General features: G+C 33.0%; 1 protein-coding gene across 1 annotated transcript in view; it reads right to left on the bottom strand.

Annotated features, from left to right (window-relative positions):
* Positions 1-6,336: 6,336 nt before the first annotated feature.
* Positions 6,337-27,343, bottom strand: part of Cpr62Bc (Cuticular protein 62Bc) — a 73,958-nt gene continuing 52,951 nt past the window's right edge. Inside the window, exons 6-8 of the mRNA XM_075307248.1 lie at positions 15,151-15,186; positions 14,445-14,588; positions 6,337-7,684 (exon numbers count right to left, since the gene is read on the bottom strand). Of these exons, the coding sequence (XP_075163363.1) occupies positions 7,253-7,684; positions 14,445-14,588; positions 15,151-15,186 (612 nt within the window). The 3' untranslated portion in view covers positions 6,337-7,252. The remainder of the gene's footprint in view (positions 7,685-14,444; positions 14,589-15,150; positions 15,187-27,343) is intronic.

Below are 27,343 nucleotides of genomic sequence, written 5' to 3'. Positions count from 1 at the left end.
ATTTTGACAACTGAAGAGTGAATTCCAAAATCAAAATAGGAGCAACATTCTACACACACACCTTCAAAATGAGGGGTGTTCAGGTTTTTTAAATGCAAAATTGAAAGAAATACGTCAAGTTTATATTGACCAAATTTTTACCGTATCACCCTTTACTTGAGACATAGCATAATTTCTACTTAAAGTCGAGTCTGAATTTGAAAATTGAAGTTGTTGTTAACACGTTTTTAAAGAACTTTAAGAAAAAACTGAAAAAAGCGGATACATTAAAATCTGCTGCCTAGAATCAAGTACGCAAAACTTAAATTTAAAAGACAATTCTGTCTTAAAAGTATCCTTACTACAATTCTCCGCTTCTTTGGCTAGGAATCAATACCAAAATCATTAGTGTAAAGACAAAATCTTTGGAACCAGGCATACTTTTTTTTCAGTGTATGCTTTTAAATGGAAGCTATGTATGTAAACAGAAATGCATGATGCAAGAGGAAAATGTATGCATGTAATTAGTTTAACATTTTTTCTGCATTTGAAGTTTATATTTGTAGTCCGGCCTAAGTTGGTTACAATGGGTTAAAAGGCAAGTCATCACTTTTCTTATGTTTCTCAGAATTGATACTTCGATTCCCAACTCTGGGAAATTTATGTCAGTCAATACAATTTTGTGTCAATTACATACTTGTCTTACTAGTAGGGTTTCATATTATTCATAGCTGCTCCAGTTAATGGCATTCGACCATTCTTAATGGAGTTTACTAAACAAAAACTTGATACTGAATCATTCTGATTTCAAAGTTAAATCATAGTAGAACAAAATAAATGTAAATAAAGTTAATTGCGATTTATTTTAATTAAAAATTGCTTCAATATCTACAGTTGACCAAATGTAGCATTTTTTATATTTTTTCTTTGTACCAACAGTTGCTGTTACGGAAATGACTCAGACATCCGAAAGTGATTAATTTGTTTAAGTCGAATCTGGACCACCTTTTTGCTTTTATTTCAAATCGATTAAACAATTTTCTGGCACGTAAAATTATTGAAGCTGTATCGAGTTTCTATCAAACTCCTAAAACTAGGCTTTGTATTATTAGTAACGTTGAATAAACTAATGTAAGTAAATTGAAGTATACTTTTAAGCTGTCTTTTTAGACAAGCAAAATATGCTCTGACAAACAATAATTCACAATAGAATTTGATTTTGGTTAGCGGGTTTATATATAATATGTATATAAATTGTATTATAGAACAGATTTATAAATATACAACTGCGATGGAGCCTGTAGTACCCAGAAAAAAATAAACTGCAAGAATGCGAAAATTGAACTAAATTATACTCCATATTTTGAGATATCCACAAAGCGTTATTAAAATCAGGAATATTTAATGCCCTGTTGTACGTACTCATGAAATTATACCCTCTTACAGACGAAAAATGACGAAAAGTTAATAACAAAATCATTGGCGCCAAATCATGACCATTTTAACCATACTGTAGTTCATTCTTCCTATTTTTGGGAATCGTACGCAAATTTTCTATTGCGTTAGTTAGGAATAGAAAAAAAAAATAAAATGTGTGAGACATACTTAAAAAAGTAAAATTTCTTCAGGGGTGGGGAAAATTTCGAAAAAAATTATAAAATGTAACCACTAGCAAATAATTGTTCTGCAATAAAAATAAGTTAAAATTAGCGTTGTTTTAACTATGGACTTTTTTTCAGTGTAGTGAAGTTTTATACCAGCTGTATCGCTTCAGATGAGGTAATAGCATCCTACAGGAAAAACGATTCGAAAATTGCTACTTTGAGGGATATCAATATCACACTGAAAAAACAGTGAACCCAACAGGAAAGAAAATTTTAGTTAGTTTTAGAAAAAATATATTAATTTTAGAAAATTTTAACTAAACTGTATTAGAAACGGAGATGTCACGCCGATTTCACAAAACTAAGTAAATAATTTTCGATAAGTGCAAGAACATTTATTAGACATAATTCATTTTTTTCACTATTTAAAGAAAATTTCGAAGTTTGAAGGAAAAAATTGTCTTTAGTACCATACGAAGTTCATGATGGTCTCATTACTGGTAAAATTTACAAATTTTAAGAAATTCTGAACTATTTTGTGGGAGACCCGAATTTAGTTAATCTTTATGCTTCATTTGTGTATAATTTTTTCTTCTATTTTAGTTATTTTAACTGACGTACGCAAGAAAATATTAAGGTCATGGAAAGATTCTTAAAATGTAAAAATTTCATGAACTTAAATTTAATTAAATCAGCTTTAGTGAAATATTGGGTTCACTTTTTTTGAGTGCAATATTGACAAATCTCTATATACACCGATTTTCTGGTTTTGACTCTTAGGCAACGAAAATATGAAATTCTACACTGACAAAAAAGCATGCCCGGTTCCAAATATTTTGTGTTTACTTTAAAAATTTTGGTATTGATTTCGAGCCAAAGAAGCGGAGAATACAAGTAAGGATACTTTTAAGACACGATTCTCTTTTAAATTTGGGTTTTGTGTACTTGCTTCTAGGAAGCAAATTTTAATTTTTCGCCTTTTCAGATTTTTTTCTTCATATACTATCAAAGTCCTTTAAAAACGAGTTAACGACAACTTTATTTTCCAAATTCAGACTCGACTTCCAGTAGAAATTATGATATGTTTCAAGTAAAAAACCTCTTTAAATAAAGTGTTGAAAAACATATCCTATATTTGAAAGTTTTTTTGCTTTGTAGTCAATATGCAAAAAGACAACAAATTTAAAGACAATTTTATTAATTTTTAAGAATTTTTCTGAATTATTAAAGTCAAGTTGACCTTAGCCCAAAATTTTTTTCATGTTATGATACCCATTTTTAAGTCAAATCACTTAATTATAAAGACAATACGACTTCATTGAAAAGTTTATCGACTTTTGGACAAGAAAAAAGCTTTATATTAGAGAAATGTGTCTTTTATGGTAAGCAAAATTTGCATTCATATTTTAAAGACGTGAAGTCTTTGACCTCACGACAATATTTTTTTTCAGTGCAATTATTTTTGTCCCCAAATGTACATACATGTTCACATTCCTCTCCACAGAGAGAAATTGATTTGTTTTATGGAAAGAATGAAGACCTCGTGTAAAAATTGAACTAAATTGTATTTCACATTGTGGTGATAAAATAACGATGACTAACCGAAATTTTTTACTAATACTAACTTTTATTACTATTTACGATGATGGTACAAAACAAATACAATGACAACCAAAGCAGAAGAAAACACTTCTTTTAGTTTATAAAATTGTTAAGACATACTTGAAATAAAGAAAATTTCATTGGAATTGTGAATATTTCTTAAAAAATAAAAAAAAAATAACTATAAAGAATTAAATTGTTTGCATAAAACATAAGTGAATTATAACATCAGTTTTACAACTGACTTTTTCCTGGGTTCTACGCGAAAAAAAACTAATCTGTTTCATGGAAAAAATGAACTACCTCATGCGAAAATCGAACTAACTTCTACTCCACTTTTAGAGATTTCCACAATGAGTTGTTAAAACACGGAAAAAGTAATGACCTGATATAATGTTTAACTACACCCTCAAAAAAAATCGCTACCCCAAACACATTTTACTTAACCTTAGGGCATACACTGGTAGTAAAAAATTTTAATGAAATTTTCTTTGTGTGGACATATTTTTAAGTCACCAATTGGTTACTTCCATTATTTTACTTGCAGCATACTCTCTTTCTACGCACATATATGTTTATAGGCTATTTCCAAATTAATATATGTTAGCATCTAAGCATATAATATTTACAAACATTTTATTTAAGTATTTTGTCTTTGTAAAAATAATTTTCGAGCAGAGAAAAATGTATGCTGGCAATTAGCATTTAAATGGTTCTCAAATCCCGCAAACATGTTCTATTATTTAAACGATAGAATTTGAGACCATTACATGGTTAGGAAAATCATGTACCTGTAAAGTATTTTTATGGGTTATGTATAGACATGTCTAGAGCCATTACATGGCCATAAAGACCATGTACATTTTTTTCATTTGACCATTTAATTTTTTAACTTTTTTGCAGCAAAAATAATTTTATAAAACATTGAGTAGGTACACACGATTTTCATTTTTCGCGTCAGTCCTGTATTGATTGTTGCTTGAAATGGACGGAGAATACGGAATTACTGTGTTTTGTGTTAATTTGTTTATTCAGAAGAGGCACGTGGTTTTATGTGAACACAAAAAAGGAAAGTGTAATTTAAAAAAAATTACCTGGTTTTTGTTCTGCATTTTGCTTATGGTATAATTTATTTTTATTTACAGTTACATGATGCCTGCGTTTGTACATTTGAAATGTTTTCATAAAGATCAAAACATTTTAGGTTGTGACCATGTTCTTCTAACTGGAAGAAAAACATTTTTGAGGAATACCAACATTTTAGATCGTGACCATTGTTTTTTGATTTAAACTAAATTTTTATCAATATAATAACATTTTAGATGAGAACAATTTTATTTTTCTTAGAACCATGTTCACTGAGCCAACATGGTTGCAGGTGAAAATGTTACATGGTCGCCTCAAAAATAGCTCTTATCATATTATTTTGCTCTTCGAATATGATTGTGAGAATCATGTTTCTTCTCTGCGTGTATACACAAAATATGTAATTCGATAAGCAATCATGAACGTTTAGCCAGCAACATGTCTTTGCTTGTATTTCGTTGTGTATATCCGTCCCCATCTTTATCACTTTCCTCTCCTTTGTACGATATTTTCTAAATTAATGTATGTTTGCATCCAGAAACATTATGTTTAAGAAAATGTGATGTTCCAAACATAATATGTTCTAACATATTAACATATATGTCACAAAAATGTTATATAACTTTATGAATATTATATGCTTCCACTTAAACATAATGTGTTTAAAATCTAAATATATAATTTTTACACCCACACATATGAAAAACAGTAATTTTCGTCCGTATAACAGGTTGGCTGATAAGTCCCCGGTCTAACAAAGAAAAACACATTTTTTTTTTTGTCAAAATTCGTTTTTATTATTCAACCTAGTTCCCTTCAAGCGCGATGCAACGATTATAACGATTATAACCTTCCAATTTTTTGATACCATTTTGGTAGTATCCCTTCGGTTTTGCCTCAAAATAGGCCTCAGTTTCGGCGACCACCTCGTCATTGCAGACAATTTTTTTCCCTGCGAGCATCCTTTTGAGGTCTGAGAACAAGAAAAAGTCCCTGGCGGCCACATCTGGAGAATACGGTGGGTGAGGAAGCACTTCTCAATCACTTGTGGCACGGTGCGTTGTCTTTTTGGAACAACACTTTTTTCTTCTTCATATGGGGCCGTTTTGCCGCGATTTCGACCTTCAAACGCTCCAATAATGCCATATAATAGTCACTGTTGATAGTTTTTCCCTTCTCAAGATAATCGATAAAAATTATTCCATGCGCATCCCAAAAAACAGAGGCCATAACTTTTCCAGCGGACTTTTGAGTCTTTCAACGCTTCGGAGACGGTTCACCGGTCGCTGTCCACTCAGCCGACTGTCGATTGCACTCAGGAGTGTAGTGATGGAGCCAAGTTTCATTCATTGTCACATATCGATGGAAAAACTCGGGGTGTATTACGAGTTAACAGTTGCAAACACCGCTCAGAATCATCAACACGTTTTTGTTTTTGGTCAAATGTGAGCTCGCGCGGCACCCATTTTGCACAGAGCTTCCGCATATCCAAAAATATTGATGATTGATATGACCAACACGTTCCTTTGATATCTTTAAGGCCTCTGCTATCTCGATCAACTTCATTTTACGGTCATTCAAAATCATTTTGTGGATTTTTTTGATGTTTTCGTCGATAACCACCTCTTTCGGGCGTCCACTGCGTTCATCGTCCTCCATGCTCATTTCACCACGCATGAATTTTGCATACCAATCAATTATTGATTTCCCTGGGGCAGAGTCTGGAAACTCATTATAAAGCCAAGTTTTTGCTTCCACCGTTTTTTTTCCTTCAGAAAACAGTATTTTATCAAAACAAGAAATTCCTTTTTTCCATTTTTTTCACCATAACTAAAGTTGCTTCACCAAAGACGCTATCTCACAAACTAATTGACTTACAGACGTCAAATTTTGACATGAATCATTCGAAGGTTGGTGCTTTATAAAAATAATATGCATTTAATACTAGCGACACCATCTATGTGTCAGACCGGGGACTTAGCAGCCAACCTGTTAGATCTACAAAAACATGGCATAGGATAAGAATCCATTAATTAATAACTAAAATTGAACCAAATTCAATTGGTTATTTTTTTATTCAAATTCACTACATTTTTTCCTTTATTCATTTCGCATTCAATTAATAATAAAATATTCGTATAAAAAACATAAGACTTATAAATTAACAATACATATTTATGCAGAGTGTATGTGAGTGTGTATTATACAAAACGTACATAAAATTAAATACTCGCTTTAATAGTTTACAAATGTATTTCATTATGTGGATTTTCCAGCACTAGACGGATTTCGAGAAATCATCATAAATTATAAAAACAAATGAAAGAAAACAGCTTGGCGTCATAAATATTCGATATGAAAAGATAAAAATCGCCTTAAGCTTTCAGTGGTAGAAACATGATAGTGATGAGGATAATGAGTATCAAAACTCAAATGAACAAGGGGTTAGATTCCCCAGGGGTTGTGGCAGTGATCAAGTGACAGTGAACTAATGAATGAGTGAATGATATCCAGAGATGATGACATAAAGATCGATGTATGAGAGGATAATACTAAGATCCTAGACAGGATATGAACAAGGGGTAAGAGTAGATAAAGAAGTTAGGAAAAATATGGTATTCTGATAGGATTTGGGAACCATATTTTATACTGTTTGTGAAGAGATCTGTGTTTATGTACAAAAGTGTAGCATGTGTTAGATTTTAGAGTATTTCGTGGTATGGCAGCAGGTTGCTACCGAGACTTTGCCATTTCACTGCTAGCTCTTTCAACTATTCTTCACAATATTTATTTGCTCTTTTTGTTTTTTCTTATTTTTTATCTTTTTTTTTTTGTTTCTCTTTTGCCGTTAAACCATTTTCAAATCAGGGGTCGTCATCAAGGGCATTGTGGAGGACGGGGGTAAAAGGATTTCGATTTGTTGTCGTTACATACTAAACTAAATAATTTACAAGGTAAACATTTACAAATGGATGGCGTTTCTAATAATGACCATGAGCACCATGACCAGCATAACCACCATAACCATGACCAAGAGCTAAAGCAGCAGGAGCATGATGCGCTACAGCAGCATAGGGGACAGCGGGAGCGGCAGCAACATGGTGAGCAACAGCTGGACCGGCATGGGCATAGACAGCTGGGGCAGCATGGTAGGCAGGAGCGGCGGGGGCGGCATGTACAACTGGTGCGGCATGGGCGGCCACAGCATGAACAGTGGGGGCGGTTTTGTGGACGACAGCATTGAATCCGTTGTGATCATCAGCAGTATATTCAACGGTACGCACTGAACCATCAGGTTCAACCAAAGAGTAAGAGCCCTTGACTACATCACCATCACGTACTTCATGTTGGGATTTCACATCACCGGTATGTGAATCAGCAACACCGTAGTTGTAGTGATATTTAGGATAGGCCTGCAATTGGCATAAAAAGAGAACATATGAGAACACACGTCTCAAAAGGCATCATGGATAAATGTAATTATAAAATCAAATAAATAGATTTAAACAATAACAATAAATATAAACAATAATAAAACTCTTTGAAGTTTCCACCTCTCTTTACCTCCCTCTTTTCTATCTGTTTGTAAAATCCTTTAATATGAACAGTTCGACGATGGGTATATGGGTATATTTTTTGTTATAAACCGATCTCCCAATTTGAAAACTACCTAGAACTTTTATATTACCCTTTCGAAAATGTTACTTGATTTTTCGATCAATCGATTTTTACCAATTTACACATTTTTTACAATAATTTATACTCTTCTCTACTATTATAATAAAAAATAACACGAGTATTTCCCCTTTGTTTATTTTTTTACAGGTATGTTTTAAAGTGGGAGGTTGCATATTTTAATCTCAGTAATTAATCTCAAATTCTAACATGAACATAATATCAGAATAATTGAAACAAAAAACTTTTTTTTTTGTAGAATTGCACATCATTTACCACAAAATTAAAATACATATGCAAATAACAAAACATGTACATGGTATTACAGCATTTAAACATAACATTAATATGTTAAAGCTCAATCGGCTTAAATTAAAGGCAAATGCTGTTGTTAAAAACAATTTTGTGGTAACACCACACACTGCCACAGACTTCTCAAAGATCAGATTCGATGCGCAAAATCACTTCTTTTAAGTTTTAGTACATAATAATCATTACCAAAGACCGGTAGGCTGCAAAACAACATGCCACTCCATCCCTTCCCCGCTACTACTCTTTTGATAGACTGTCAGATGTGCTACATTTGATAAACTCAAACAAAAATCTGAATGTGCTACTTTACATGAATATGCAATGTTCGACGGAATGAATGAAATTATATTATTAACAAACTGCAACAAGAAGCTACTTCACATACAAGATGAAGATGAAAACAGTCAGACAATCGAGAAAAAAAAACAATATAGGCGAATTACATACATCAAGAGACTTTAGTAATGAAAATAGAAAATGTTGTAATGCCAGAGATATAATCAAAAGATGCAACTGCTACAGAGAAATACAAAAAACAAAACCAGCATAGCACAACAAAAAAGTAATTACTTGCTTGTGTTTTTGGTTTTTATTTTACGAAAATAGAAGTTTATGAGATTCTATGTTGAAAGAACCTGTTTCCCCGTATGACATTGAATTGAAAGAGAAACTTGAAATTAATATGTTTTTTCTTAAATAAAGATGGAGGAAATATGGAAAGATTCTTATAAAAGATACATTTACATAGCATAACTGCTGACATTTCCCACATAGACTCTGTAATAAAACAAACGACTTAAGACACAAACGTGAAGCTTCTCTTAAAGTGGTATAATTAAAATACAAATAAATAATAAAGTGACCAGTAATGATGATTATTCAAAGATGCAATATTAATAAAATGTAGTCTTGACATTTTAAAACAGGTAAGGAATTGGCTAAAGTGAGGCGGGGTCAACTATATACTTCGCAATGCAATGAAACTCCGTACTCTAGTCTTTTTTTCATTTTTTTGTCTTTCTATATTAATTCTTCGAATGTGTTTAATTTCTTAAGCATGTCACTTTGTGGGGTATGAAAAATTTCAAATTTGTCAAATTAAATAAAAATTAACTTTCTTAAGGTAGAATTCTTAAGGTAGAATTACATACCATGCGTTCAAAGCGTACAATGCGTCCGATGATTGAAGAGTTGAAATTTCTCTTTGAAAAAGAGAATAGTCTGCCGCAAACAGAAAAAAATCAACCTTTCCATCAACGCACGGATTGACGCATGGTGTGTAATTCAACCTTTAATCTTAACCCTTCTGCTATGTTTGGGTCAATATGACCCAATTTCAAAAGAAATCTCTTAATAAATCTGCTTAGAACTAATGGAATGAGCTGGTGCCTTTTCTATTCATAACGTTATTTAAAAGCAACGTTTTTGCATAGAAACAAAACAAAAAATATTTTTCGTTTCAGCGGTGACCCGATATTTATGTTTTTGTAACACTTATTATGTTTTGGGTCAATTTGACCCACCAAGAGTTTGTGTGCGAATTTAATGAGGTAAAATAGCAAAATGAACATTATGCATGATGCATATGGGCCCTATGTGATTCGACGTGTGATACTTACTTCGTCGAAATATAACTTTAGTAGGTACAGTCAGAAAAAATAATACTTTTTTGCCAGCTAAAATCATTGACATGAAAAAGAAGGATGTATTTCATAGCGAATTTTTATTCACAAATGCGTTAACTATTGTGTCCTATGTACCCAAGAAGTATAAGTTCGTAATTGCGCTGAGCTCTCTTCATCATTCTGCTGCTGTAAGTGATGAAGATAAGAAAAAGCCCAAAATAATACTTCATTACAATAAAACTAAGGCTGGAGTAGATGCACTTGACCAACTTGTAGCTAACTATACGTGCAAACATCAAACTAAACGTTGACTGGTTGCATTATTTTCAAATATCATAGATGTTTCAGCATACAACGCTTATGTCATATGGACAGAAATAAATCCTTCCTGGAATTCCAACAAGCGCAGGCTTATTCTGGAAGATATTGCAAACCAGATGATCAAGCCCCAAATTTTGCGAAGGGAGAAACTACCGTACGGTGCATCGGCTAAATACGTTGTCAAAAGTATCCAACAGCCACATCAGTCTTGAGAAGCAACCTCATCGCAGTGTAATATTGAAAGCCATGGAACTTCACGAAAGAGGCAGCGTTATTTCTTTTGCCAACAATCAAAAAACGCAAACAAATATTCAACTGTGTGCAACACCAGCAATCACTTCGTTTGCAAAGAACACAACAATATAGTTTGCAAAAATTGTCAATAAAAGACTGCTATATATTATAATTCCTGATACTTATGTAATGAATTTTTGTATTTATGTACATATCTTAATTTAAAAACACAACATCAACAATAAAAGTAATGTGAACTAAATAAACATCCATTTTTTTTTAAATTACGTTGAGATTGTATAGGTGGGTCAAATTGACCCAAAATATAATATGTGTGGTATATTTCGAAACATAGCAGAAGGGTTAATATATTTTTTACTGAACACATTTACTAATCGAATTTCAGTACTGTAAAAGAAAGTACTTTCGATAAAGAAAGTAGGTTTGAAGCACAGGGAGCCACCGTGGTGCAATGGTTAGCATGCCCGCCTTGCATACACAAGGTCGTGGGTTCGATTCCTGCTTCGACCGAACACCAAAAGGTTTTTCAGCGGTGGATTATTCCACCTCCGTAATGCTGGTGACATTTCTGAGGGTTTCAAAGCTTCTCTAAGTGGTTCCACTGCAATGTGGAACGCCGTTCGGACTCGGCTATGAAAAGGAGGTCCCTTGTCATTGAGCTTAACATGGAATCGGGCAGCACTCAGTCATAAGAGAGAAGTTCACCAATGTGGTATCACAATGGACTGAATAGTCTAAGTGAGCCCGATACATCGGGCTGCCACCTAACCTAACCTACCTAGACACGGACCAATATAGCTGAACATTTCAGATTTATGGGATACCCAAGAGAATTACTACAGGCAAAATTTAACAAGTTTTCGATTTATACATGAGGTGATATCTATCAATTTTTCAACTTATCGGTTATCAATTTTGGTATTTTTATGCTTAAACTCAACTTTGGGGTATACCAAAACAGTTGGTAGCGTGTACTTTCAGGCACATTTCAGAAAAACATTTCATATTTCAGAGTAGCACGTAATGACGCAGCGAAACATGTATACGACCTACTAAGGAACACTTGAAACACTTAACTGCGCCCAGCGAAAGTGTTCCGATGTCCCATCATCCGGAAAATTTGGTCAAATTGAGCTAAAAATGTCTGCCTTATCCAACTTTTTCACCTGAGTTACTGAGTAGAAACATCAGTCGAGTGACGAAGTCTCGGTCACATAATACCTATTTTGCCTGACTCCAACATTTTTCACTCGGACGTTGAATGGATACTATATTGAAAAGTAAGTTGACACTTTTACCCTTAATGTAATTTTGCATCCATATGGACGGTTGTTGGTTCAGCCTATAATTGGGTGAATTTATTGGTAAAAATTGGAATTTGTGGTGAATGTGGCATTACAAAGCAGTAACTTACCAGGGTTGATGATAGCCAGCCTGAACTACTCTCAATAGAATTGAAAGATAAGGCCAATTTAAAAACAAACTGTAAGCATTCTTGACCAATGGCATACTACATGTATAATGTAAGTGTACGTATGTAAACTATTGTTTATAGTAGTCTCATAATAATATTATTATTGAAATAACATTAATAAAAAAGAATCAAACCATAAAATATTTACAACAAGAACTTTTCGCAGCCATACATTGTATATTTTCAAAAGATCTAAATTTCAATTCTATATTTTCTCAAACCCCCAAGCCCAATAATGTAATTATTTTTCCATTTAATTTTTACTCAATTATTAACTCCTACACTATTATATCATTGACATGTTACAAAGACACAATTCCCACAATAAAGATCTGATATTAACATTTCTTTGCCAAACCAAAAACATTAGCAAATACTGTGGTTACAAAATTAATTCATATGACTTCTGGCATCAGTTATTACACTACCTATGGCATTCATTCAATCATAATGGAAATAAAAATAAAACCCAGACAGATTTAAATTTGCAACGTCTTCATGTGTGCATTGGAGCATACAGAAGCGCACACGCAAAGTGCCGATGCGATTTAAATGGCAGACACTCAACAAAAGGCGATGTAACCAAAATACTGAACTGGATCTTAAATTTCCGTGGGTGATGCATTGAATTCGTATTACAAATTTATGATGAAAACACAAATTCATTCCAACTCTATACATGAAATTTTAGCCATCCAACAGGTGGTGTATTAAATGATAAACATATATTAGATGGCATAACAAGAATATTGGAAACAAAATACTTGAATGGACTGGATTACATAAATAAACTTTATGAATTACTTTTCAATATACCTAACCTAGACCAATTTGACAGTGGCGTGGCGGGATGTGTGATCCAAAAGGTTGCACTATTTTCTCTGGGGTGTGGAACATTTTTTACTTTTTACTCTACTTCAAAGTCAACATCATCCAATCATCTTGACTCTAATATTTTATAATACCCATTAAATATGCTATGTCAGGCAAATTGATTCGACTTAGCGTATTCCTTATTTATTTCTCGCTAAAATGGCTTAAACTACGAATGCGAATTTTGCTTAGCATAGAAAATGCACTTCTCTAATATAAATTTTTTTCATTGTCCAAAAGTCAATAAACTTTTCAATGAAGTCGTTTTGTCCTTATAGTTAGGTGATTCAACTTGAAAATGGATATCTTTACACGAAAGAAAAAAAAAACTAATTCTGAAAACATCTTTAAAACTAATGAAAAAGTCTTTAAATTCGTTGACTTTTTGTATCTTCACTACAAAGCATTCAAAGCTTTCAAATCAGGATATATTTTAGATTCTCGTTAACACATTTTTAAAGAACTTTGCTATCATATGAAGCTTTCTTCATAGCCGAAAAAGTTAATAAATTAAAATTTGTTTCCTAGAATCAAGTACGTAAAACTCAAATCTGAAAGATAGTTATGTCTTAAAGGTATCCCTACTTCAATTCTCGGCTTTTTTGGCTCAGAATCAATATCAAAATCTTTAGTGTAAAGACAACATTTTTGGAACCGGACATACATATTTTTTTAGTACATGTGAAACATCCAAACGTAGCAAATATTTAATATTAAAAACTACTTATATGACATTTTGGTGCAAATGTCTTAATAGCTTCCAAATAAAATGTTTAGAGAAAGGAAATTTCTATTTTGTTTCAAAGTATTGATTCATTTAAATTAAACCTACACACACGCAGAGAAGGAATATGATCACCTCAAACATGTTTCAAGAGCAAAATGTTATTTTTGTACGGTGACCATGTAACGTGTTTGTCACTAAAATGTTATTTTCTCGTCAAATATAACCTGCTTGCCGAAATCAGATACATGATTTCCGAGAAAAGAACATGGTTGCGAAAACCATGTTACATGGTCACCACCCAAAAATAACATTTTGCTCTTAAAACATGTTTGAGGTGATCATATTCCTTCTCTGGGTGCACAAAGAAAATTTCATTAAAACTGAGCCAACGAAAATTTTTCATTGATATAACGAAAAATGTTCACTAATACAATGAAATAAATCGTTAATAGTACGAAATCATATATCATTAAAGCAATTTTATTATTATAATTTTTTTCCGAAACGAAAGTTTAGACCAACAATCTTTCCCTTTATAATCATAGAATTTTCTTAAGGACAAATGATACTCATTGATGGCAACCACGCTATGTTTAAATTTCGTTTCGTACACCGAAAAATAGTTTTCTTTTCTAAGGATTCATTCATTTAAGGCAAATAACTCTTTCTTTTGAAGCTAAAGAATACTTTTTACAAGCAAATGAATAATATTAGAGACAATCGTTGCATCGTTTTCAAAAAAAAATCAGATTTATTTAATCTTACAGAAAATAATTAGATTTCGATTAAAGGGCAATTTCTTGTGTCTAAATTCCGCAAGGAAGTATTTTTCTTTGGGTGTAGAAAACCTATTTGCATGTCCTAGTATTATTAGATATCACAACATCTACTCAGTTATTACCAACACTTACATGATAGTCCAAACCCTCATCGGGATGACCATGTCCATGGCCAGCATATAAAGCTGGAGCGCCAGCGTAGAGGGCAGGGCCAGCATGACCACCATGTAAAACGCCAGCGGTAGCCACACCGACAACAGCCAAGCAAATCAAGGACTTTAATATGAAATGAAATAGAACAAAAAAAATAGCACAAATCACTAAATTATTCATTTTCAATTTTTCAAATATCACTTTTCTCATATTCACATTAGTTTTTCTTTTAAGTTGTTTCGTATTTTAAAAATATTAATTAAAAATTAATTTTTCGGGAGGTTCAAGTGTAGTTCACGTTGGGTTGAGTGAATTACCCGAATTTATTCTGATAATTGGTTGATAGTTTTGCTGCAAGTAGAGGATGCTGATGAGGAATGTGGTAATTCCGAAACAGCTGTACATCCAACCATCTTGCAGTCTATAGGGCTTTGCCCAAATAAATTTGACAAGCATACTTTTCCTCTGTTGGTTAAGCTACTCTTGTAGTTTAGTCAATGCATGGCTTTAAGCTGAGATCAAAAAACAAAAAAACAACAATAACGATTGAAGAGAAGCCAACAATAACAAACAAAACGAATATTAATAATAACGAATGTTTTCATATTTTGTATTGTTTTTTTTTTTTTCTCATGAAATCCTTTTTATTTAATGTTTTATTGTTCATTCAACAACACCCACTCACTTTAAAGAAAGCCATTTCTAATTTGAATTGGGAGTTTTATTTGTAAATTATTTAGTTGGTAATGTTAACGGTCTCGATGACTCGATGTATTGCAGAAAACTGATAACTAGAACCAAGAAGGAAATCGCTTTTATATACAAATGCCTCGCAAAAGACTGATCGGCTAGCATACATACCGCAACACCATCACAAAGTCATAGGCGATGCATAATCGTTATACTCAAGCCGACATACAAACAAACATAAATACTTGGGAGACTATGAAACACAACTCCACCCGTGATGAAAAGCAAAAACAAACTATAAAAAGCAAACAAACTAAACCAACAACAACAACAAACCCATTTATTTGTTAGTACTAGAGAGGTACTCTATTTGCCATTACGAGGGTTAAACTCTATATCGGCCCAATAAAACCGAGATACATTCAGCGGCGACAGCAAACGACATCATTCAGCACAAACGTGGTCTACTCGGCAATACACGACACAAACTACAACCACGACTCTGTCAAAGTTGGCAGAATTAGATTAAATAATAAAGAGACTGAGGGAAAAAGACCGCATTTTTTTTAATACATGACGTTGATGGCATACGTCATAAGGAGGACGGTATTATGGGTAGAGAAATGACTGATAAAAAAGGGAATCATATGAAAAATCAACTTTTTGAACTCCACCAACGAGAATAAAAAAGTGGACTTTTTGGGTAAAAAATTTACCAAATTTTAAAAATAATGGATTGGAGTATAGTAACCGAAATATAACAAGTAAGGAAAGTTTAAAGTCGGGCGGGGCCGACTATATTATACCCTGCACCACTTTGTAGATCTAAATTTTCGATACCCTATATAAAGGTTTGTCCCAAATACATACATTTAAATATCATAGAATTTGATAGACTTCTACAAAATCTATAGACTCAAAATTTAAGTCGGCTAGTGCACTAGGGTGGAACACAATGTTAGTAAAAAAAATATGGGAAACATTTATATCTGAAGCAATTTTAAGGAAACTTCGCAAAAGTTTATTTATGATTTATCGCTCTATATATATGTATTAGAAGTCATTAGAAGAGTCATTTTTTCAACTTTTCGACTAAGCAGTGGCGATTTTACAAATGTTGGTATTTTGACCATTTTTGTCAAAATCAGAAAAACATATATATGTGGAGCTATATCTAAATCTGAACCGATTTCAACCAAATTAGGCACGCATAGCTACAATGCTAATTCTACTCCCTGTGCAAAATTGCAACAAAATCGGAGTTACAAATTGGCCTCTGTGGTCATATGAGTGTAAATCTGGCGAAAGCTATATATGGGAGATATATCTAAATCTGAACCGATTTCAACCAAATTTGGCACGCATAGCTACAATGCTAATTCTACTCCCTGTGCAAAATTTCAACTAAACCGGAGCAAAAAATTGGCTCTGTAGTCATATGAGTGTAAATCGGTCGAATGCTATATATGGGAGCTATATCTAAATCTGAACCGATTTCAACCAAATTTGACACGCATAGCTACAATGCTAATTCTACTCCCTGTGCAAAATTTCAATTAAATCGGAGTAAAAGATTGGCCACTGTGGTCATATGAGTGTAAATCGGGCGAACGATATATATGGGAGCTATATCTAAATCTCAACCGATTTCAATAAAATTTTGCACACTTGACTACACTACTAATTGTACTCCTAGTGCACAATTTCAAAAAATTTCACTTGACTACACTACTAATTGTACTCCTAGTGCAAAATTTCAACCAAATTGGGGTAAAACTCATCCTCTGGGACCGTTTTAGTCCATATCGGGCGAAATATATCGGGCGACTAAAACTGCGACCTAGACTTTGATTACAAAAATGTGTTCACGGACAGACGGACATGGCTATATCGACTCAGGAGCCCACCCTGAGCATTTTTGCCAAAGACACCATGTGTCTATCTCGTCTCCTTCTGGGTGTTGCAAACATATGCACTAACTTATAATACCCTGTTCCACAGTGTGGCGCAGGGTATAAAAATTACTTATCAACTTGTACAATAACGAAGGTGCTATTTGTAAAGGTTTTGTGCGAATCAAAATTCTCAATCTGTTTCCTTCCAATGTGTTTGTTGTCAAAGCCTTCATCATATCTTCATATTCCGATATTCAGTCAAAGACGTAACAAAATTGGGGATATTAACACAAGCGCTTCTTAAAAGACCACAACACTTGCCATTTCTGCTCAAAAATTGCGAATAAGGCATTCAATATTGGAAATTAATTAAGTGGAAACAATTTTTCACACAAGAGCTGTCCATGATGTGGCAGAAGTTTCAAAGTTTCGACATGACCTCAGTTTTAAGACTAGGTTAGGTTAGTTGGCAGCCCGATGTATCAGACTCACTTAGACTATTCAGTCCATTGTGATACCACATTGGTGAACTTCTGTCTTATCACTGAGTGCTGCCCGATTCAATGTTAAGCTCAATGACAAGGGACCTCCTTTTTATAGCCGAGTCCGAACGGCGTTCCACATTGCAGTGATGCAACTTAGAGAAGCTTTGAAACCCTCAGAAATGTCACCAGCATTACTGAGGTGGAATAATCCACAGCTGAAAAACTTTTTGGTGTTAGGTCGAAGCAGGAATCGTACCCACGACCTTGCACTAAGAAAAAAGCATGGCCGGTTCCAAAGATTTTGTCTTTACTTTAAAAAATTTGGTATTGATTCCGAGCCAAAGAAGCGGAGAATACAAGTAAGGATACTTTTAAGACACAATTCTCTTTTAAATTTGGGTTTTGTGTACTTGTTTCTACACGGATGAAAAAGACTGTTTTTCATATGTTTGGCTATAAACATTATATGTTTGGAACACAAATTTTTAAACACAATATTTTTGAGTGCAAGCATATAATGTTCATAAACTAGCATAACATGTTTGGGACATATATGTTAATATGTTAGAACATATTATGTTTGGGACATAAAATGTTTGTAAATATAATATGCTTGGATGCAAACATATATTAATTTAGAAATAGCCTATAAACATATATGTGTTTAGTAGCTTGGAGCGCTATTTAACAGGGAGCGATATTGAATTAAGTTGGTGGTTGTTGCTTGTTATTACAAAATTAACATTTTATTTTTCCTTGGACAATTGATCAGCTACTTCTTTGATCCTTACAAACTGTGTGGTCCGCTGTTCGAATCCTCGTCCGGCAAAAGGTAAAATTAAAATAAAAAAAAATCATACAATTGAATAATTTCTTCTAGTATGTTTGTATTACAGAAAAAGGTGCTAAGAACTAAAAAATCTCGTGGAAGTGAGAAAGATGTGGGGGAATATATAATTGGGCAGAAACAAAATTTTGAGCATTCAGGTCGAAAACCTATGTTGTTAGCACCTATATTACCTGTTTATTTTCATAATTCATTATGATTGTAAATATATAAATAAATAAATAAAATTTTGAGCACAATATTGTTTGGGAGAATTTTTTTAAGCATATAATATTTTTGGGTGCAAAATGCTTCCAAACATATTATATGTTCACATAATAACATATTGTTTTTTGGAAGACAACATTATTGAATTTGGATGCAAAAATACAAAATGTTTGGAACTTAGACTACCCAAACATATATTGTTTAGACCAATATGCTTTCAAACATATTATATATTGGAAGAGATCAAACATATGAATGTTTGGGCAATACCCAAAAATATATATTTTTGAAGCAAAATATGTTTGGGAGTATATGTTACAGAAGCGATTTTTTGTGAGCGTGTAGGAAGAAAATTTTAATTTGTCACTTTTTCAGCTTTTATTTTTCATATGCTATCAAAGTCCTTTAAAAACGAGTTAACGACAACTTTATTTTCTAAACTAAGACTCGACTTCCAGTAGAAATTTTGAAATGTTTCAAGTAAAAAACGTCTTTAAAATTAAGTGTTGAGAAACATGTCCTATATTTGAACGATTTTTTGCTTTGTAGTCAAGATGCAAAAAGACAACAAATTTAAAGACAATTTCATTAAATTCAAAGAATTTTTCTGAATTATTAAAGTCAAGATGACCTTAGCCCAAACATTTTTTCTTTCATGTTATGATACCCATTTTTCTAATTATACAATTATTTTTCGAGCTTTATGGACAGATAGATTAAGGAACATGGTTAATAGAGCCATTGAAAAGAAAACGCCAAATACAAATCTATACACGCCTGGACTGTACATGTTTCGGTTCGGGCGAATGAACCTTTCCACAGCCTTTAGTATAGATCTGGCTGGGAGAGATAACTCAATTTTGGGCCCTTTATGCTATTTTATTTTATTTTAAGTGAAATCACTTACTTATAAGGACAATACGACTTCATCATCGACTTTTGGACAAGGAAAAAACTTTATATTAGAGAAATGCGTCCTCTATGCTAAACAAAATTTGCATTAACATTTTAAAGACATTAAATCTTTGACCTCACGACAATATTTTTTTTAGTGTGTGTATGCAAGGCGGGCATGCTAACCATTGCACCACGGTGGCTCCCAGTTTTAAGACTAAAGTTCCATGGAAATGCTTCATAAAATCTTAAATATAGTTTTGTATCCATTTCCGGATATAGAAAAAATTATCTATGTGGAGCCCATATTTGATGTATATCATTTTAAATATTCAGTTTGCATTTAATATTCCCAAATTTTATATGTAATTGTCAGATGTCAGATACAAAACGAAATCCAAATTTTAAATTTCTTACCCCTTTTGATTGTAATTTGGTTGGTAACAAAAAATATGTGTAAAATATAATTTATATTGGACAATTGATTAATTAGAACTTCTCGAGCATTTTGAAGACGAACTGAGTATTTCAAATTGTACCAAATAGATCAGTGTAGTACCATTCTACTTTTGAGAAGAATGGAATGTACAAAATTTAGTAAAATTGTACCAACTTTTACATCCCTGATCCATATGTATTTAATTGGATTAGATTGATTATTTTCAATCGTTTTTCATAACATTTCTTTTTTGGCAATTTCATTTTTTTAAGATATATACACAAAAACTGCCAAACGAAATTCTAGACAAATAATCCCTCGTTTTACATTTGGTTTTCGCTGTAGGGAATTTTGTTTGGAAGAGAAGGATAGATACACGTTCGCTTTTCGTATTTTCTCATCACTTATTTCTGTAATACAAACAATGTGGAAACAAAATATTCGATTTTATTCCAAATAATGCGGTGGCTTCATATATGTTAATTATGGACCTATATTGAGAATTTTTTGAATGGTTATTAAAGTGTATCTACCGATATCTCGTACTAAATTTTAACCGGATAGTTTCAAAGTTGCTCCTCCAAGAGACTCAAGAAATTATATCTGTGCATCCGTTTATATGGGCTATATATAATTATGAATCGATATGGACTTTGATTATTAGAGAGCAAATACTGAGATTACATATCAAATATCAATTGGATCGGATGAAATGCGCTCATCGAAGAGGCTCAAGAATTCACATCTGGGTATCGATTTATATGGGATAATCTCACTTAAAAGTCTATGATAGCGATAAGGATAAAATTAGTGATCAGATTGAATGAAATGCTATAAAATCTAACAGACAAATATGCATTTAAGATGAATGAAAATCCAAAACCAAAAATTATATTTGAAAACGGAATGATTTCAATTCCGAAAACAAATGCCTTGAATGATTGAAATTCCGGTATTTTTGCCAAATTTTGTGAAAGATCCGGGAAATTTCGGGACAATCCAGGCGAATTGCAGCCAACTGGCAACTCTACGGTATAAAGCTTTTGTTCTTGTGGTTTATGCTATAATTGGAAATATACCATTTTCATTTCTTAAGCCCTTCATACAACCCTCGCATTGTAGACCATTCGTCTAGCAAGCATTTAGTGAATCAACCTTTTTTGTTACTGAGACAGCTATTGTTGGTTTGATCCAAACACTCTGCCGTATCCCTGAGTTGTGAATACATTGCACGGCTTCTATTTCAGATTGAAAGCGAGAGTAATATAAAGAAATCAGTCTATGATTAGAGTTTGATTTGTTTAGTAATTTGCTTTGAGAATCACATAGTACACCCGTTCAGATTGAGTTGCTCTTAGCGTTTTTAGGTCTCTCAAATTATATCTATGGTTGTAGCAGCCACTGCGTTGTTATTAAATTTTACTCCCAACTAAATGTATGAATGAATGAAATGGAATCATTTTTTTGTAATTCACAGATTATTGTCGTTTCTACATTGTTGTGGCATAGTTAAGGTACTCTTGCATCAAATGGTTCATTGTGTCGTGCTATATGGTGCTCATATACTCATATGTTACATCGTCTAATAAATAAATTCACACCTTCGTTTAGCCTTTTACCAATGAATATTCTCACACTATCATTATTAAAACTTAGAGATGGTTAATTAACTATTTTTTTTTCTTTCATTATCTGTGTTTAATATATGATTGAATTTAACATCTGATTGGTTTTAAGAACATTTTGAATTAAGGCTGGGTTTGACCGCTGTCACTTCAACACAGTTTGTTTCTTACTGCAACATATTTTTTACGATTAACCATTAAACCCAAGGCTAAACTGAAATGATTTTCTACTTAATTAAATGGTTTAATAGATGTTCATAGTTTATTATAGCTTTAAATCTAATTCTGAATAAAAGTTCGAAAAACATATGGGAAAATAAAAATAATTATTGTCCGTTTTTATATGAATTATAGTAGGTATATGGGAATGTAACATTTTTTTCAGGCATCGAAAGGTCACAAATTTGATTAAACTTGGCGAATCTGAAGTTTTTTGCTCATATATGATTTTATTTCATCCCAGCAAATCCTCCTCATCCCGATTACCAGGTATGAGTACAAGTATGCGCCAAATAGGTAACAACTTCTTCGTACATATATCAGCAGTAATACTTTTACATGGGCATGGCATTGGAGGAAAGTACTTCGGTGCAAGCATACCCCAGTCGAAAAATAAATATTTTGTCGCAACCTCATTTTGAAGGTGTGTGTGTAGAATGTTGCTCCTATTTTGATTTTGGAATTCACTCTTCAGTTGTCAAAGCAAGAAGAGCAGCGTATCAAAATTTTGCTAGCGCATCGCGAAAATCCGAGCTACTCGCACGCAAAGCTGGCAAAATCGCTAAAAGTTGCCAAATCAACCGTTACAAATGTAATTCAAGTGTTTGGGAAACGTTTGCCGACAGCCAGGAAGTCTGGATCGGGGGGAAATCGAAAACCGGAAGCCGCTGAGACGACAAAGAGAGTTGCCGGTAGTTTCAAGCGAAACCCTAACCTCTCTCTCTCCGAGATGCCGCAAATATGCTGGGTGTATCGTCTACAACCGTGCATCGATCCAAAAAACGAGCCGGACTATCGACTTACAAGAAGGTAGTGACTCCAAATCACGATGATAAACAAAATACGACGGCCAAAGCGCGATCCCGGAGGCTGTACACGAGGATGCTAACGAGGTTTTACTGCGTGGTAATGGACGACGAAACCTACGTCAAAGCCGACTACAAGCAGCTTCCGGGACAGGAGTTTTATACGGCAAAAGGAAGGGGAAAGGTAGCAGATATTTTCAAGCACATAAAACTGTCAAAGTTCGCAAAGAAATATCTGGTTTGGCAAGCCATCTGTACCTGTGGCTTGAAAAGCAGCATTTTCATAGCTTCCGGGACTGTCAACCAAGAAATTTACGTGAAAGAGTGTTTGAATAAACGTCTGCTGCCTTTCCTGAAGAAACACGGTTGTTCCGTACTGTTTTGGCCGGATTTGGCATATTGCCATTACGGTAAAAAAGCCATGGAGTGGTACGCCGCCAACAACGTGCAGGTGGTTCCCAAGGACAAGAACCCACCCAACACGCCAGAGCTCCGCCCAATTGAGAAATACTGGGCTATTGTCAAGCGGAACCTAAAGAAGACAAAAAAAAACTGCTAAGGACGAGCAGCAGTTCAAGGCAAACTGGCTTTCTGCGGCGAAGAAGGTGGACAAGGTGGCTGTACAAAATCTGATGGCAGGTGTCAAGCGTGAGGCCCGGCAATTCGGATTTGGAAAAGTGAAAGCCTAACTGAATATTTTTCCTGAATTTTATACTAATTGAACTTTAAAAAGAAATTTAATTTGATTTTTTAAATAAACGATTTCACCGATTTACACGCGTTTTCCCTTGACCAAATTTTGACCGTATCACCCGTTAGGAAGCAAATTTTAATTTTTTCAGCTTGTTTTCTTCATATTCTACCAAAGTCCTTTAAAAACGAGTTAACGACAACTTTATTTTCCAAATTCAGACTCGACTTCCAGTAGAAATTATGCTACGTTTCAAGTAACAAACGTCTTTAAAATAAAGTGTTGAAAAGCGTGCCCTATATTTGAACAATTTTTACCTTTGTAGTCAAGACGCGAAAAGACAACAAAGACAATTTCATTAATTTTTAAGAATTTTTCTGAATTATTAAAGTCAAGTTGACCTTAGCCCAAAAATGTTTTCTTTCATGTTAAGATACCCATTTTTAAGTCAAATCACTTAATTATTAGTACACTACGACTTCATTGAAAAGTTTATCGACTTTTGGAAAAGGAAAAAAAAACTTTATATTAGAGAAATACGTCTTCTATACTAAGCAAAATGTGCATTCGTATTTTAAATACATGAAATCTTTGACCTCACGACAATATTATAAGTTAGTTTCGTATTCTCGGTTTTTTTCTACTCTTTTCTCTCCCTCTGTTTATATAAATGGTACAATTTGTACTTTGAATCGAACTCAGACCTGTTGTTTTGTAATCCAACCCTACTCCACGGCATGGATTTATTCAATGATGTAATTTGGCAATATAAATTATGTACCATACAACTTAAGAAAACAAGGGTATATTTTATTGGCATTATAAATTAATATGCTACAATTTTTTTTCTGAAATGTAGCTTTCAATACATTGAAAATTTGCTACAAGCAAATTTTCAACAAAAATTTAATTAAATAATATTTAATACGAATAAAAAAAATAAATTTAAGAATAGAGTCTCAGCAGGATTCGAACCCGGACCTCAAGATATGATTTTACTTATTTTAAAGTGATTAATAAAAGGAATCACTTTTGGTCTACACAGGTAAGTTATTATTTTTAAATTTCGGAGAATACTACAAGTAGTAAGTTTGTGATCAGTATTACTGGAAGAATCACTAGTGCTTACCCAGTTCTTGCTTAATTCAGCATTTAGAAGTCAAAATGTTGATCGGATGTAAGTGATATTTTAAATGTCGCGAATGTACAACTTGTTTCGCCCAATTTGTGGAAATTGGGTTTCATTTAGTTAGACCCTCACACTAAACCTCACAATTGTGGACCGATTTTCTTAAAATTTGAATCTGGGATTATTTTAGACCCATTAAGAGGTTAAGGTTAAAAACTCAGTGTCTGTTCAAACTCAAAACACACTCAAAACTTGTATAATAAGCTACCGTTTGTATCATTGAATTGTTGTTTAATTACTTTGCATTATCTATTATTAATTGAGAAAATTGCGGATATATAATGGCTTCCAAACATTTATTAAATGACAAAAAAATCTTTTAAATGCTGCAGCTATATACTAGTATAAGCGGCACACAACTGTAAATTGTTCCGATTCATTTGATAAATTAATTTAGTTGGAATGCTATGGAACACATACAACCAATATGTATGCATGTGAAGAAAATCTTTTTTTTACATAATATCTCTCATAGACTATTGGTGGGAGTTATTTCATTTAACCGCAAAATTACAGACATTTCCATGGCTTCATACTTATGTAGCACTGAAGAGGTAAGGCAACACATCTATGAACATTTAAAATTGTGTCCAATATTTAACTCATGGCTATAAGAAGTAAATGAAAGACTTTATCATTCCAAAAAAACATGATAACCATGCTGGATGAATTTTTCATATGATTGCCTGGCATATAAACCGGCCATGGCTTTTGAACTCTGAATAAGTTGATCAGAGATTCAGGAAGTACAAAATGGTCGAAGGTAAGTTCACCTCCTTAGCTACCATAATAGTCCACCTAAGAGAAATATCTATTACAAAGGACCCTACGGGAAATTGGTACAAATTGCCACTGACGGACCTATTACAGGACTGCCACACGGATGAAAAAGACTGGTTTTCATATGTTTGGCTATAAACATTATATGTTTGGAACACAAATTTTTAAACACAATATTTTTGAGTGCAAGCATATAATGTTCATAAACTAGCATAACATATTTGGGACATATATGTTAATATGTTAGAACAAATTATGTTTGGGACATAAAATGTTTGTAAATATAATATGCTTGGATGCAAACATATATTAATTTAGAAATAGCCTATAAACATATATGTGTTTAGTAGCTTGGAGCGCTATTTAACAGGGAGCGATATTGAATTAAGTTGGTGGTTGTTGCTTGTTATTACAAAATTAACATTTTATTTTTCCTTGGGCAATTGATCAGCTACTTCTTTGATCCTTACAAACTGTGTGGTCCGCTGTTCGAATCCCCGTCCGGCAAAAGGTAAAATTAAAATAAAAAAAATCATAAAATTGAATAATTTCTTCTACAATGTTTGTATTGCAGAAAAAGGTGCTAAGAACTAAAAAATCTCGTGGAGGTGAGAAAGATGTGGGGGAATATACAATTAGGCAGAAACAAAATTTTGAGCATTCAGGTCGAAAACCTATGTTGTTAGCACCTATATTACCTGTTTATTTTCATAATTCATTATGATTGTAAATATATAAATAAATAAATAAAATTTTGAGCACAATATTGTTTGGGAGATTTTTTTTAAGCATATAATATTTTTGGGTGCAAAATGCTTCCAAACATATTATATGTTCACATAATAACATATTGTTTTTTGGAAGACAAGATTATTGAATTTGGATGCAAAAATACAAAATGTTTGGAACTTAGACTACCCAAACATATATTGTTTACACCAATATGCTTTCAAATTATATTATATATTGGAAGAGATCAAACATATAAATGTTTGGGCAATACCCAAAAATGTATATGCTTGAAGCAAAATATGTTTGGGAGTATATGTTACAGAGGCGATTTTTTGTGAGGGTGCAAGTATGTTCCAGTTTACGTGAATATTTTCGTTTTCGTATATATTACTTAATTATATATTCTCTTGGCCAGAATAGGGTCACACCAGGAACTAGTATTGTATTGATCCTGAGAATAAAATTTAATACAGGATAATATTTTGGGTGAATGAATAAAAAAAATGTTGTTCCCACACACTTGTATCGCGCGACTAACCTTCACAAACAAATCTTCCTAAAATTTAGTCCAAGAGATTACCTTGTACCTCACATTCGTATGGCGCGATTTTCTCACTAATTAGTTTTATTTATTAAGGTCACTAAAATGTTCTCTTTTCATGTTGAAATTTTCGCGGTTACTTTATTAAAACGGTTCAATATAAAGCAGACAAATTAACTCAATTGATGGACAGTTTCTTGTTCCTCTAGGTTTCGGCAAGACTTTACAAGAATTTGTTTGTTTTCATTCATAATTTTGATAGTTTAAAGAAAAGTATTCGCGGATATAAAGAGATTTTAACTCGAAACCGAGCATAGTACCCACCTTTAAGCAAAAAAGGAGTGAAAATTCGACAAATGAGCTTAGCTTTAACGCTAGATAGCTTTCTAAGAATGCACCTTCAGCTCGGAATCAATAACAAAGTCCTTTAGGGTTGCAAAATAGGGGTATTCAAAATTCACGCAAATTGTATTGCTATTATTTCAAACCAATAGTTTCGAAACATTTCACGGTGTTTCCTCTAAAATGATGATTTTCGTATAGAGTAACAGTTCTAATAGAATTGTGTTATAGATTTGTCTTAGGTTACTTAGTTGGTTTCATTTTATTTGTCTTAAAAATACTGTAGTTAAACTAACGTTCTAAAACAAAATAATCTATCTGCCTTCGTAGACTTCTTATTGTGGGAGTTATAGCTGTTGGCCACAAAACAGAGACAGTTAAATTAATGCACTAGCTGCTATCTTAAATTTATGACCAACAATTTATTTCTCCTAAACTAGACTATGAAAAATTGGAAGAATTGCAACAAAATTATATGTCACAAAGCAGAAATATT

This window comes from Haematobia irritans, chromosome 4, assembly GCF_050003625.1.
Source record: "Haematobia irritans isolate KBUSLIRL chromosome 4, ASM5000362v1, whole genome shotgun sequence".
NCBI lineage: Eukaryota > Metazoa > Arthropoda > Insecta > Diptera > Muscidae > Haematobia > Haematobia irritans.
This window is presented reverse-complemented; position numbering and strand designations above follow the sequence as displayed.